At 44.2% G+C, this 15644-nt stretch overlaps 1 protein-coding gene across 2 annotated transcripts in view; it reads left to right on the forward strand.

Moving 5' to 3' along the window:
- Positions 1 to 15644, forward strand: part of UBR1 (ubiquitin protein ligase E3 component n-recognin 1) — a 142000-nt gene that overhangs the window by 121607 nt on the left and 4749 nt on the right. For both annotated transcript variants that reach the window (XM_026651302.2, XM_026651303.2), the window contains exons 42-45: positions 4065 to 4173; positions 9499 to 9555; positions 10127 to 10204; positions 11874 to 12044. In XM_026651302.2, coding sequence (XP_026507087.1) covers positions 4065 to 4173; positions 9499 to 9555; positions 10127 to 10204; positions 11874 to 12044 — 415 coding nt within the window. The remainder of the gene's footprint in view (positions 1 to 4064; positions 4174 to 9498; positions 9556 to 10126; positions 10205 to 11873; positions 12045 to 15644) is intronic.

Below are 15644 nucleotides of genomic sequence, written 5' to 3' on the forward strand. Positions count from 1 at the left end.
TCTCTGGGCTTCAAGAAGCGTCGTACCTGTAACGAGGCAATCCCAGTTGTGGATAAGCACTCTCAGTGCATCCCCTGCCTCGTCAAGGACCACATACAGCAAAAGTGTACCCTCTGCCAGCAGCTCTGGTCAAGATCCCGCAAGGACAGAGAGCTCTGCCAAAAAATTCCCTTCATGGAGGCAGCTCTCCGACCTTAACTCCTGGCGGACGTGAGTCTTCCCCACAACCTTCAACTTCTAAGGCCAATAGGTAAAAGAAGCAGGCTGGTGACTCCTCTCACAAGTGTAAAGAGAGAGTGGGAAGTCCCCTAAATAAGCTTAAAGATAGCCGCAAGCGATCACCATGTCGCTCAGTATCCTTGGCACCGTCAGCTCCAAGACCACAGTCCGGCACCCATGCCTCACCATAACCATCGGTAACCAGTACTGCTGACAGGCCCCGTAGTGTTGCCCCTCTCCCAGGAAGTGGGTGGGAGGGGCAGGGAGTATAAAAGGTGGCCCAGGAAGCTCAGTAGGGAGGCAACCACTGGAGAGACTAGACGCCTCCTGTGGCCTCCCGAGCTGGGAAGTGGCGGAGGGTGCCGAGGGAGCAGAGGACTGGCCTAGGCCACCAGGGCCGCTAGCTGATTCAGACCTGGAGGAAGCATACAACTGGCCCAGACCACCAATGGACCAGACCCCGAAAGACTTGCTCGTGGTCCCGAAAGCCATCGTCAACCTCAACCCCTCCGCACGGCAATAGGTACACCAAGAAGGGGAGTGGCCCAGGGGTAACAGACCCGTCTGGCTGCAACGCTGACAGAGGGTGAGTCAGCGTGTTGCGGCGTGGATCCCCCTGCTAGGGCCCTGGGCCGGGACACAGTGGAGTGGGTGGGCCTGCGTCCCCCCTGCCACCCCAACGCGGGGGTGGCAGCCTCCCCTTCCCCAAGCCAGAAGCCTGAGCCTCAGACTCTGTGTTGCCCCGCCTTGATCCAGGGCCTGGGCTAATAGACTGTTTATTTGCTGCTAAGCCTGCACGCAGGCCTGAGCCCCAGACTCTTTGTTGCCCTGCCTTGATCCAGGGCTGGAGCCAATTGACTGTTTGTTTCCTACCCAGCCTGAGCACAGGCCTGGGCCCCAGCTACGAGTGGAGACCGCTTCGTTCCCCACGGCGGCCGACATATCAGTGATGTAGTGAGGTGGGGTGGCCTCCCGAAGACCCGGAGTGGGAGGGCCCCCGCACTGAGCCACTACAGCCCACAGATCCTTTGGGCATGAGCACCGAAGCTTTGGTACCAAGAGATAAGGGCAAGCACCCTAAGAAGACACTCCCGGTACTCGAGTCGTCCTTGGTACCACCAACGGCAGCCTGCCCAGCACCGGAAATACCAGTGCAGATAAGATCTCCATCTCCCTTGGCACCACCACCGGGAGCTTGGCACTGGCACAATTCCACCAAACCAGAGCCTTCTGCATGACAGATGCACCCGAGTCCCCGCCTCTCAGTACTGACATTGCAGCTCTGAGCCTTTACAGAGCACGGGATATCCCCGCAACCATGCCATGCCCCTCCGCTGTCTACTGAGGGGTTGGACAGTGAGACAGAGGTGGTGGTCTCACAGTTCACCTCCCAAGCTCCATATGAGACCCAGTACAAACAGGGTTGAGAATGTACCCACAGATGGTTCCACCACCACTGCCATCTTGGTACAGCCACCCATGGGCACCTCCACTAGGCCCTATGCAAACACAATGGCCATATTGGGACACTTGGGTGGCACACCAACAGCTGTCTCGTGAACTTCAAGCCTCGCCCGAGAACCCTCCCAGCACACTCCCTCGACCATGGCATTTAGGGCCTCAGGAGATGGAGGAACAAGAAGCTGGTACTGAGGAGGATGTCACACAAAAGGCCATATCCTCCTCCTCCTCCCTGGACGAAGCAGTCATCCCTTCCCCACCTTCTCTGGTAGACCATTTCCCTCTTTTTCAGGAGCTGGTAAAGAGTATGATGGACACTCCCCACGTACTACTAGAGAAGGTCAAGAACACCCACCATCAGTTCCTTAATATCCTCCATTCTTCGTTGTCCTCAAAGATTGCCCTCCTAATTAGTGAAGCCATCTTAAACCTGGCTAAAATGGTGTGGCAAACCTTGGAATTGGCATCTCCGATGTGTAACGGACAAAAAATATGATGTCCCCAAATAGGAATCCGAGTTTCTTTTTCTCTCACCGCCATCTAATTCTATAGTGGTGGACACTGTCAATTCCCATAGTCGACAGCACAAATCCAGGGCAATGCCCTACAACAGGGATTGGAAGCATCTTGATCTTTGACAGAAAGGCATATTCCTCAGCCACCTTACAATTCCGTATTGCCAACTATCAGACGCTCATGGCCAAATACAATTTATACAAACTACAACAAATCTCCCCAACATCCGCAACTCTTCCACACATCTTGGACTATGCTCTGACCCTTAAAGTCAGGATTGTCCCTAAACTCTCTTAGGGTCCATCTAGCAGCTGTAGCATTCACCAATCTGTAGAGAGAGATTCGGTGCTGTCACACCCAACCACTAAAAGGTTCTTCAAGGTTATAATAAACCTCTTCCCTCCAACCCAACAACTTCCTACCCCTATGTAGGACCTAAACCAGGTACTGAAAGTGCTGACTAGACCTCCCTTTGAACCCATGGCCACCTGTTCACTGATGTACTTGTCAATGAAAACGGCCTTCCCGATAGCTATTACCTTGGCCAGAGGAACAGGAGAGAGAGCAGCTCTGATGGTGCATCCCCCTTGCACAGTATTCTTTCCAGACAAGGTTACGCTCAGGCCACATCCAAAATTTATTCCCAAGGTAACCTCTCCGTTTCGCATGAATCAATTGATTCACCTGCCAATCTTCCAACCCCGCAAGACTCATCAAGACAACAGGGAGGCTATACTTCACACCCTAGATGTCAGGAGAGCCTTGGCTTTCTACCTTCATAGGACAAGAACCTTCAGGAAGTCCCCTAGACTTTTTCTATCCATTGTGGAAAGATCTAAGGGCTCAGCAATATCAGCCCAAAGACGCTCTAAGGGGTCTCAAATTGCATCAGACAGTGTGACCAAATTCACATGACCCCTCTAGATTTGATTCATACACAGTCCACAAGATCGATCTCCTCTTCTGTCGCCTTCTTCAAGAATGTCCCTTTCTCAGAGATCTGTAGAGTAGCAACATGGGGGTCAGTCCACACTTTTGCAGAACGTTATGCGATCTCTAGGGACACTGCCTCGGAAGCCATCTTCAGCTTGAGAGTACGGTTATCTATAATTGACCCAACTCTGAAGCCCCAGCCTTTCGAAAGGGATACTCTGCTTGGGAGTTACCTACAGTGGAGCACCCATAGGGACACTACTCGAAGAATAAGAAGTTGTTACTCACCTTGTGCAGTAACAATGGTTCTTTGAGATGTGTGTCTCTATGGGAGCTCCACAACCCACCCTCCTCCCCTCTTCTTCTGAGTTCTTGTCTATGTCTCTGTGGTAGAGAAGGATCAGAGGAGAGTTAGCCCGTGTGCGCTGACTAGCCTCGCGGCACAGCATAAGGAGAGAGCGCGCGTGTGGGCCCAGCGGACACTGCTATCAAAGTTTTCTGATCATCAGCACTACAGGTAAGCAAACATACCTATAGTGGAGCACCCATGGGGACACAATTCTCAGAGAGTCATCGTTACTGTACAAGGTAAGTAACTTCTTCTTTTCATACTCAAATAGCAGAATCCTGCTGCTGTAATGTATGTACAATAAACTGTGTATTCTACAATAATCCTCAGCCAGATCCTCAACTAGTGTAAATTGGCGTAGCTCCATTTAAAGTCAGTGGCGCTACATCTAGTTACACTAGCTAAAAAGTTGCCCTAAATCTTTAAGATGGTCATATGAATAAGTTGTAAAAGGAATCAGAAGAATTCTGGTTTTCCATTATGTCTGCTGCTGATTGTGTGCCCTGTTCAGAAAGACCTTTAGGAGAATGGACTGGCTGAAACTGTTTGTTTGATGTATTTCTAATATTTCCTTCTTCTTTTGCAGTTTCCGAGGAAGGAGAGTTCAAGGCACTCTGTAGTTATCTATCTCTACCCACCAATCTGTTCCTGCTTTTCGAGGAATATTGGGGCACTGTAAGCCCCTTGCTCCAAAGGTACTTGATGGAGATGGGGGAGCGAATGGAACCATCCTTCCATTCTGTGATGGTTTTAAGGGAATTTCAGATGAAATTAGTGAGTAATTGGTTACGCTCTGACCAATACCATATTGCAGTTGCAAAAGAATTGGCTTGATGAACAGTGTGTGTATTGAACTACTTACAGAGTTTGGAATTAGGGGGAGATGGTCATGTAATCTCCACACCTGATTCTAATATTGACCAGAAAGAAAATTGAGAGAGAGAGAATACAGCCGTGGGTATAAGAATGGACATTAAGAGGAAAGATAGTGCCAATACCAATGATGCTAACAGTCAGGTAGGCGATATTAGCAGTAGAATGACTGTACCTAATTGAGTGAGGAAGCTGGGCAAAACTAAGCAGAAACAACTAAGGTGTTTGTACGCCAATGCAAGAAGCCTCGGTAACAAAATGGAGGAACTAGAACTACTGGTGCAGGAAGTGAAACCAGATATTATAGGGATAAGAGAAATCCGGTGCAATAGTAGTCATGGCTGAATTACAGATATTGAAGGGTATGTGCTGTTCAGGAAAGACAGAAATAAAAATAAAGGTAGTGCAGTAGCATTGTATATTAGTGATGAGGTAGACCATAAAGAAATTAGAAGTGATAGAATGGATAACACAGAGTCTAATTGGGTCAAAATCACTTTGGGGAAAAAAAGCTACCAGAGGCTCTCCTGTGGTAGTGCATGGGGTATGTTACAGACTCCCCCAGGATCTGATTTGGATATGGATAGAGACCTTCTTAATATTTTTAATGCAATAAATACTACTGGGAATTGTGTGATTATGGAAAGGACAAGTGCTACTAGTCATAGTAGGGCCCAGATTTTCCTGGATGTGGTAGCTGACAGATTTCTTCACTAAAAAGTCACCAAATCTTTGATGCCACTTTAGATTTGGTATTGGTGAGTAGTGAGGATTTCATAGAAGAACTGGCTGTAGGGGACAACCTTGGTTTGAGTGATCATGAGTTAATTCAATTTAAACTCAATGGAAGGATAAACAAAAATAGATCTGCATCTAAGGACCTTGATTTCAAAAGGGAAAACTTTAAAACATTAAGGGAATTGATTAGGGAAGTGGATTGGACGGAAGAACTAAAGAATCTGAATGTGGAGGAGGCTTGGAATTAGTTGCTTCAACTTTGACTTAAAATATCTGAAGCCTGCATCCCAAGCAAGGGGAAGAAATGTGTAGGGAAGGATTGCAGACCAAATTCAATGAGCAGTCATCTCAAACAGGTTCTTAAGAGAAAGTAGAAAGCCTACAAGGAAAGGAAGTTGGGATGGATCAGCAAGGAAAGCTACCTCTTGGGGGTCAGGAAATGTAGGGGGAAAATGAGAACTGCCAAAAGCCAGGCAGAGTTGAACGTTGCAAAGGAAATTAAAACCAATAGTAAAAAGTTCTGTAGTCATATAAATAAAAAGAAAACAAGGAAAAAAGAAGTGAGACCACTAAACACTGAAGTTGGGGTGGAGATTAAAGATAATCTAGGAATGGTCCAACACCTAAACGAATACTTTGCCTCAGTTTTTAATAAGGCTAATGAAGAGCTATGGGGTAGTGGCAGAGTGGCTAATGGAAATGAGGTTATGGAAGTAGAAATTACCACATTTGAGGTGGAAGTCAAACTCAAACAATTTAATGAGACTAAATTGAGAGGCCCGGATAATCTATATGCAAGAATATTAAAGGAACTGGAACATGAAATTGCAAGCCCAATAGCAGGGATTTGTAATGAATGTAAGCTCCAGGGGTCATACCCTGTGACTGGAGAATTTCTAATATAGTGCCTGTTTTTAAGAAGGGGAACGGAGGAAGGGAAGTGATCCAGGAAACTACCGGTCTGTTAGTTTCACCTCAATTGTATGCAAGGTCTTGGAACAAATTTTGAAAGAGAAAGTAGCTAAGGACATAGAAGTAACCAGTAATTGGGATAAAATACAACATGGTTTTACAAAAGGTAGATTATGCCAGACCAACTTGATTTTTTTTTCTGAGATGTGTTTTTTTGTGTGTGTGTGTTTTTTTGTTTTTTTTTTTGGGTTGTTTTTTTTTTTTTTTTTGTGTGGTTTTTTTTTGTTTTATTTTCAGAGGCATAGAAATAGATCTAATATTTAGATCTAGATTTCAGTAAGGCATCTGATACAGTTCCAGATGTTGAAGTACATAAAAGTTTGTTACAAGAAGGAGGGAGAAAAATTGTTCTCCTTAACCTCTGAGAACAGGACAAGAAGGAATGGGCTTAAATTGCATCAAGGGTGGTTTAGGTTGGACATTAAGAAAAACTTCCTGACTATTAGGGTAGTTAAGCACTGGAATTAATTGCTTAGGGAGCTTGTGGAATCTCCATCATTGGAGATTTTTAAGAGCAGGTTAGATAAACACTTGTCAGGGGTGGTCTAGATAATACTTGTCCTGCTATGAGTGCAGAGGACTGGACTAGATGACCTCTCGAGGTCCCTTCCAATCCTATGATTCTATGGGAAATTCTTAGTTAAATTGGAGAAGATGGGAATTAATATGAGAATTAAAATGTGGTTAAGGAACTGACTAAAGGGATACTACAACGGGTCATGCTGAAAGAGGAACTCTCAGGTTGGAGGGAAGTAACTAGTGGGACCAATCTTACTTTAACATTTGTATTAATGACCTTGGCACAAAAAGTGGGAGTGTCCTAATAAAATTTGCAGATGACACAAAGTTTGTCTGTATAGCCAATACAGAGAAGGATCACAATATTATACAAGAATATTTGGACAACCTTGAAAACTAGTGTAATAGAAATGGGATGAAATTTAATAGTGCAAGGTCATGCACTGAAGGACTAACAACAAGAATTTTTGCTATAAAATGGGGACTTATCAGTTGGAAGCGACAGAGGAGGAGAAAGATCTGGGTGTATTAGTTGTTCACTGGATGACTATGAGTCGCCAATGTGATGCGGCTGTGAAAACGCTAATGCAGTCCTAGGATGCATCAGGCTAGGTATTTCCAGAAGAGACAGTGAAGTGTTAGTATCATTATACAGGGCACTGGTGAGACCTCATCTGGAATACTGTGTGCAATTCTTGTCTCCCATGTTTAAGACAGGGAAAACCTATCTTATGAGAAGAGACTCAAAGAGCTTGGCTTGGTTAGCCTAACCAAAAGAAGGCTATGGGGAGATATGATTGCTCTCTATAAATACATCAGAGAGATAAATAGCAAGGAGGGGGAGGAGTTATTTAAGTAAACACCAGTGTTGACACAAGAACAGATGGATATAAACAGCTCATCAACAACCTTAGGTTTGAAATTAGATGAAGGTTTCTAACCATCAGAGGAGTGAAGTGCTTCTAAGGGGAGCAGTGGTGGCAAAAAACCTAACTAGCATCAAGACTGAGCTTGATAAGTTTATGGAGGGAGTGGTATGATGAAACTACCTACAATAGCATGTAGCCGATCTGCGACTGCTAGTAGCAAATAACCCCAACAGCTGGTGATGGGACTCTAGAGGGGAAGGCTCTGATTTACTTCAGAGAATTCTTTCCCAGGTATCTGGCTGGTAGGTCTTGCCAAAATGCTCGTGGTCCAACTAAGCTATATTTGGGGTCAGGAAGGACTTTTCCCCTGGGTCAGATTTGCAGAGACCCTGTGGGGTGGTTTCCCTTCCTCTGCAGCATGGGGCACAGGTCACTTGCAGGTTTTAAACAAGTGTAAATGGTGGATTTTCTGTAACTTGAAGTCTTTAAATCAGGATGTGAGGACTTCAGTAGCTCAGCCAGAGGTTATGGGTCTATTACAGGAGTGGGTGGGTGATGTTCCGTGGCCTGCAATGTGCAGGAGGTTAGACTAGATGTCCCTTCTGACTAAGCAGTTTGAATATCTTAGAATAATTTATCATGGCTGTATTAAACCAAAATAAATGACTCATTTGGAATTGGTGCAGATAGAGGGGATTGCGATCAGCATTCATGAAGGAAGTTATCCTGGAGTGTTGCTTTTGTGTTATACGATTCCTTGCTCATTGGTCTGTCTTGTCAGCCCTATCTGCCCCCAGGACAGGCACCGACTATGATGGTATCTGAAAGCAGGGTTCTTAGTCTGACATAAAGTATAACCTGCCAGTTCTAGCTTTGGGCTATATCTCCCTGATTTCGAAAACAGAGTCTGATTAGGTGCCATAGTTGACCTACTAGTTAAAAGTAGGGTATTACCCCAACAATATGGATGTAGAAATCTATCTGTAAAGGAGGGATTGGTTAAAACTAAGAAAAACTACTTAAACTTCCATATCACTGTCTTGAAGAATGTCCACATTCAGCTGAGTCCACTGCATGTAATATTAAAGTTAATATTTTGTTATAGTAATATAACAAATATAATATAATATTTTGTTATAGTAATTGGAGCCTATTGATTCCAACCTTCTGTCTTAATACTGCCTCAAATTATCCCCAGATATACTAAATATAATTTTGCTTCCTTTATTTGAAGAACAACCTCCAATAAGCAACTGGGGTTTTAAGTCCGTTAAGTGGTTGCTTATAAGGGAAAAGCGTGTGTGTGTGTGTATGTATGTAATGTAATGTAATGTAACAGACATTCCTTCCAGCTGAGACGGAACACATTATCCCCACAATAGCGCTCCCAGCTCAAAGGAGAGGGATTCCAAATGTGAGACCAGATCTTTTATGTAGTAATAATGCTAGTGTGTGTGTGTATAAAATCAGTTGTGTTTGAGAAATGCCACTGATACACATCAGCTAAAATGACCAATTGCTGGAGGTCTCTCTTCTCTTCTGCTTCGTAGAAGTAATATAAAATAACTGTCTCAGCAAGAATGCCAAAGCAGTCATTTCATTCCTGTGATTAGCAGCTTGGCAGTACAGTAGCTTACTACACTGTGTAGATGGATATGTTTTGCCATTATAAACATAAATACAGTAAACATTTTCAATGGTGCATTTAAAAAAAGTGTTTGAAAAGCAATCACTAGAAGCAATAAATACTACATTTAAAATGTAGGATATTTTAATGTACAACCTTCATCAATAGGTATTCCAAGGGAAGCAGTGTGTGATAGTCCATGTTCACATTCTGAGAAAATCAGCATTTGCAGATGGTGCGAACGTCTTTTGTGTGTGTTTCATTCTGGTGAAATCTTTATAATTTGTGTTTTTAAAAATAGATTTCTCTCTTGCATAAACTTTCAAGATTTTTCACTACTTCTTTTTAGATTTGTGTAATTATGCTTATTAATTATATATAGCGTTCATACAATATAATCTGTGAATATTTGTCTGATACAGGTGGTGTACTGACCCTGCTGTACTAAGTTTTCTGAAAGGGAAAAACATTTCAGTAAGGTTAGTTTCATTTTTTTCTGGGCTTTGTTTTTGATCTGTAACAGCTGAAGGAGCTGGGCTCTGGGTAGTTAAAGGAGGGCAAGTCTTGCAGTTAGGGATTCCTTGCTTCCTCTTGCACCTTTGCCATAAACACACCCACCTCTTCAAATGACTTTACAGGATTCCTTTATCAAGACTAAACAATTACTATTCTCTCAGAACATCAGTCATTTTACCACTCCACCCAGACATCAGCTTTTTTCTGGGGTGGGCTAATGTAACAATTGGTAACATGAGATAACCTTCATTGGGTTGTAAAATATATGCCCATTCCATGCAAACTTAGTTTTCTTACCTTTGTTGTACATTTACTGTGGAAACGTTTCCTGTGTGGTTTGTCTTATACCCCTTATTTTGGCTGTTAGAGGTTGTGACATGATTCTAGGCCCTGGAAGTTTGAAAGAGAGGACAGGAAGTTTACTAGAGTGGTGAACTATTGGCAGTATGTGTCCATTCTGTTTGTTGTGATCTTGTGTGGCTGTATCCTTCTTTAATATTTTTTACAGTATTTCTTCTTCCACTCATTTACTAGATATCCAAGGAAAAGAAATAATTTGATAGAGCTTCCAGAAGACTACAGCTGCCTCCTGAATCAAGCCTCTCAGTTTAGGTAAAAAGTAGCAGTTTGATCTGCCTTCTTGTCAAGTGTTTTCTCCTTTTCATATTCTTGCAGTTAGTGTAACCCATGTGAAACGTGGCAAAACTATTACAGAAACAATTCTGGGATGGAAATCAAATGCTGCCACTTCACCAATCCAGGAACAACTGTTGTCTGTGATGTTCAAGTCTGGGAAGAGTATTGCAAAATTTGAAGTGAACATACTGTTTTGTTCCTAACCATCAATAACCAGCAGTCCATTTTAATTATGATGCTACTTACTTTACACATAATTACCATATATAAAACTATTACAGCTTAAAGCACTGACACACTTCAGTAAACAAATGTAGGTTTGATATAGCTGACAGTTGTTTTCACCATTGCCCACTCCAGGACCAGAGGTTTGGCACTGGCTTTTAATAGGAATACTGAACCTTTCCCACAGATGAAGTGTTGGTAGCAGAGAAGACAGAGTGAAAATATATCATTTCACTTTAGTTATTCTTCCTGTGGAAAAGCATGGAAACATGGATATAGTCCAATGTGCTTTTTAATTCTTTCAAGGAGAATTTTGCTCATGGAAGTTTGTTTTGTATTTTAACAGTAGTGAACTTAATGCTCATGAATGAACCACTGGTTTGATCTGTGAATAGTGAGGAGTAAGGCACCGAGCAACTTATGCTATGTCACCCTGCCAGTGCTGCTCCTGACCTACATCACCTTACCCACTTTGGCATCCTAGTACTGTGCCTGTGTGTCAGTTTTGTTATTTGTGTAAATGGGCTAGAATAACATCACTGAATTTACTTCCACTTTTGACTTGATTCAGTTCCTAATCCTGCATTTTCTCAGTTTTTAGTTTTAATAAGGCACATTTCTGGAATTGGGCATCTGCATTAATGATTTACTGAAGAGAGGTACATTATTCATGGAGAGGAGGAGGTTTTCTCACTCCATTCATGCTGATTTAATATGCATTTTAGCAGTCTTTGGATCCTGTTGGAGACTATACGCTGATGCAGCTTTCTCCTTTCATTTGTTTCCATTAAATACAGCAGGAGTTTCTCAATGTTTGTAGTGTGATCCACATCTTAACAGAAAGATTGTTGCCGACCATTCCCTTCCATTCACAATTGCATGGGTCACCTTATCTGCCATTAGCAATTGAATAAGATCCCAATGGCAACTACAGCCATTGAGTACATGGGAAAACTAATAGGAAAATATTAAATGTAGTTTTAGTTGTGTTAGCAGTTAGGAAATGAAGAGGAGAATTACTATCATGTGAACAGGCCTGGACTTGGAGCAATGCTTTGCAAGACCGTAGCTTGAGAACCTCTGGAACATCACTTGGTAGATGTAATGTTGGGAAAAATAATGTCCCATGTGATCACAAAATTGACAGTTACTTTAGAAAAGCTTTCATTGGATTTATACCAATTTTCCCCCCTCCCCAGCTGATCTATGCTAGAGAGAAGCACCTCTTCCTTATGAGAAAAATTAGAACAAATTTTACCAGATAGTTTCTGAGGAAGCATTGTGATTGATGGTGCCTCTTTTCTGAAAAAGGCCTTCTGGTCAAAACAGCATAACTGACTCTTTTTTTAAACTTTTCAATGTATTTGAAATAACTATTTTGGTTCCATACTGCACTTAATTACCACTTTTCCCTTTACAGGTGCCCACGGTCTTTTGACGATGAACGAAAGCACCCAGTGTTGTGCTTGTTCTGTGGCACCATGCTATGCTCCCAGAATACCTGCTGCCAGGAGTTGGTGAATGGGGAGGAGCTGGGAGCCTGTACCTCTCATGCTCTCCAGTGTGGCGCTGGAGTGTGTATGTTCCTCAAGTAGGTAACTGGCCAGTATGTAATTTTTTGCAGGGGAAAATAACTTAAGAAGGCCAGATGACACAGAAGGGCAAAAAACCTCATACTCTTTGGGACTGGGGAGAAAGAGCCAGCATTTTGACATACACTGTAGGCCAGTGGTTCTCAACCAGACTGCTGTATCCCTTTCAGGAGTCTGATTTGTCTTGTGTACCTGCAAGTTTCACCTCACTTAAAAACGACTTGCTTACAAAATCAGACAAAAAAATACAAAAGTGTCACAGCGCACTATGACTGAAAAATTGCTTACTTTCTTCTTTTTACCATATAATTATAAATCAATTAGAATATAAATATTGTACTTACATTTCAGTGTATAGTATATAGAACACTATAAACTAGTCACTGTTTGTATGAAATTTTAATTTGTACTGACTTCGCTAGTGCTTTTTATGTAACCTGTTGTGAAACCAGGCAAATATCTAGATGAGTTGATGTACCCCCTGGAAGACCTCTGTGTACCTCCAGGGGTACGAGAACCACTGCTCTAAGCCACCAAAAAGTTAAATCACTCTGCATTAAAACTGCAATGTTGGTCAATGGGTAGTGCTATGGTCTGCAGATGTCCAGTGCACCCTTTGTCATGTGTTTACAGAATACCACAAAGCCAATAAGTCTATATTAACCGTAACTACTTTTCAGGTAAAAAAACAAGTCTGTGCTGCAGGATCTTGCATTTGGCTTGCATTTTCAAAGTATCATAAGGGAGTTAGGCGTCCTACTCCTTTAGGCCCGTTAGAAAATCCTAGCCTTTTATCCATGTTTAGTGCCAAGTTAGTGTATGTGATGGACAAATTACTTACACTTTTAAAAATGCAGCTTTTTCTGCATTGTTGAGTACGGTAAAGGGGCTAAATCTGATTTTTGTCTATTAATTTTGTTCTCTGTAGCTTAAAAATGGCTGAATTGATATTGGGGTGGGACCAACTTGTTCAGAGGGCTTGAGGCATGGGATCGAGTGGTTTTGGAGGGAGCAACATGCATACCTTCTCTGAGAGGTTTGCTGTAGTGTGGAGCTCTTAAAGGGGAGAAATAACAGAACTCCAAGAGCATCTGGAGGAGGAAGAAATTATTTCCTGGAAGTTTCAAAACAGATTTAACTGGCATCCGAGCTTTTACCTCCTTGCACTGCACCGTCCCCAGAGTCCAGTAACAGGCCTAGTATGATGTACCAAGAAGAGGTTCCAGAACCAGAGCAACAGCCATTAGAAGAGATTCTACCTCTTCCGGTCTTGGCTTCCTCTCCAGATGAGGCTGTTTCATCTGGGATAACTTCACCTCCTCCTCCTGAGGATTTTAAAGTTTATCAGGAGTTGTTAAAGAAAGTGGCTGAAGACTTAAGTGTACAGGTCGAGGGGTTAGGGAGTCCTCACGTCACCTGGTGGCCAATCACCGAGGCTATACTAGAGCCTATAAAGGCTTTATGGCAGACTCCATCCACTTTGGCTCCAACCTCTAAAAGGGCAGAAAGAAAGTACAATGTACCCGCCCAATGTTTTGAGTACCTTTAGACTCACCCACCTCTGGGCTCCTCAGTCATCACAGCGACTAATGAGAGGGCATGACAGGAGCACCAGGCTGCCATGCACAAGTCAGAAGATGCTAAGAGGCAAGACCTATTCAGCAGAAAGATTTATTTGATGGGGGCTGCAACTGCATATTGCTAACCATCGGGCTCTGTTGGGGTGTATAATTTTAATTTGTGGGGCTCCATGGAGAAGTTCAGAGAGCTGCTCCTGGAGAACGGTAGTCAGGAATTCTCTCCCCTAGTCAATGAAGGCAGACTAGTCGCAAGAACGTCACTGCAGGTGGGGCTGGATGCAGCAGACTCAGCAGATAGAAGCCATGGCTTCTGCAGTTGCCAAGCGTAGATCTTCCTGGTTGCAGTCTTTTGGTCTTCCCTATGAAGTCCAGAATATTATCCAGGGCTTGCCATTTGAAGGTCCTTCTCTTATCTCAGACCGTCAGCAAGCTCCATTAACTTAAGGACTTTAGAGCCATCTTGAAGTCCATAGATCTGTACACACCTGCCCTGGTCAGGAAGCATTATTGGCCCCAGCAGACATACAGATATTTCATTTCTCCTTCTCAACAGGCCCTGTCAAAAAAAGTGGTCCGGGGTTATATGCATAGGCCTCCCCATCCTGCTGCTTCAGCTCCAGCAGTGTTCCCTCTAATTCTTCCCACCCATGTGTGGAATGAATTTTGTTATGTGCACCAATATGGAGGTGATGTGTGACACATCACCTTCATATTGGTGCACATAACAAAAATCATGTGGTGGGGTGGGGCCGAGGGGTTCTTGTGGGAGGGGGCTCAGGGCTGGGTAGAGGGTTGGGGTGTGAGGGTGTAAGGGCTCCGGCTGGGGGTGTGGGCTCTGGGGTGGGGCTGGGGATGAGGGGCTCAGGGCCGGGGCAGAAGGTTGGGTGCAGGGGTTGAGGGCTTCAGCTGGGAGTGCGGGCTCTGGGGTGGGGCTGGGGATGAGGCTTTGGGGTGCAGGAGGGTGCTCTGGGGCTATGCGGGGAGAGAGGATTCCCCCAGCGCTTTCTCCCTGCAGCAGCACCTGGGCTGGGGGGGAGAGGCACCTGTCCCCACTGCAGGAGGTCTGGAGCTGCAGGATAGGCGCCCCTCCCCCAGGCCCAGGCCAGGGGAGGGCCGCTCCTGGGGCCAGGCCACGCCTGGGGCTGGGACCAGGCCGCTCTGGCCGCAGCAAGTTGGATGCCGCAGGGTGAGTTGGGGCCAGGGGAGGGATGCCTCTGCCCCGGCCGCGGAAGGTCCCCGGGCGGGTTCCCTAAGTGCCTGTGTGGTGCTAAATAGGTTGCTGTGCAGCCGTGCAGCTTACAGGGAACTTAGGGCTCCAGCTCCGGGCCCTTCAAGATAGCCTGGAAGTGCAATCATTTTGATGGTCAGCTGAGATTGACATACCAGTCTCCATCTCTTCAGAGCCAAACTACCTCACCTTTGCAAACCATCTGTCCCACTTTCACTGTGCTTGGTCCTGAGTTACTTCAGACCATATGGTCTTGAGCACTGTGGAAGTGGAATATACTCTCCAGTTTGTTTCTGCCCCTCCTCCCACCTTCCCTCCCCGTCCTTCAGGGACCACTCTCACAAGAAACTCCTTATCGAGGAAGTACAATAGCTCCTTCACTTGGGAGCCATAGAGGAGGTTCCATGTAGTCCCAGAGGGAAGGGGTTTTATTCCAGATATTTCCTAATCCTAAAAGTGAAGGGGGATTTCAGATCAATCTTAAACCTGCGTCCACTCAACAAATTTTTAAAAAAGATAAGTATCTGAGGGGTAGCCGTGTTAGTCTGGATCTGTAAAAAGCGACAAAGAGTCCTGTGGCACCTTATAGACCGGGGTAGGCAACCTTTCAGAAGCGGTGTGCCAAGTCTTCATTTATTCTCTTTAATTTAAGGTTTCGCATGCCGGTAATACATGTTAACGTTTTTTAGAAGGTCTCTCTCTCTAAGTCTATATTATATAACTAAACTATTGTTGCATGTAAAGTAAACAAGGTTTTCAAAATGTTTAAGAAGCTTCATTTAAAATTAAAT

The sequence above is a fragment of the Terrapene carolina genome, unplaced genomic scaffold (assembly GCF_002925995.2).
Source record: "Terrapene carolina triunguis isolate 2854851 unplaced genomic scaffold, T_m_triunguis-2.0 Scaffold96, whole genome shotgun sequence".
NCBI classification, from domain to species: domain Eukaryota; kingdom Metazoa; phylum Chordata; order Testudines; family Emydidae; genus Terrapene; species Terrapene triunguis.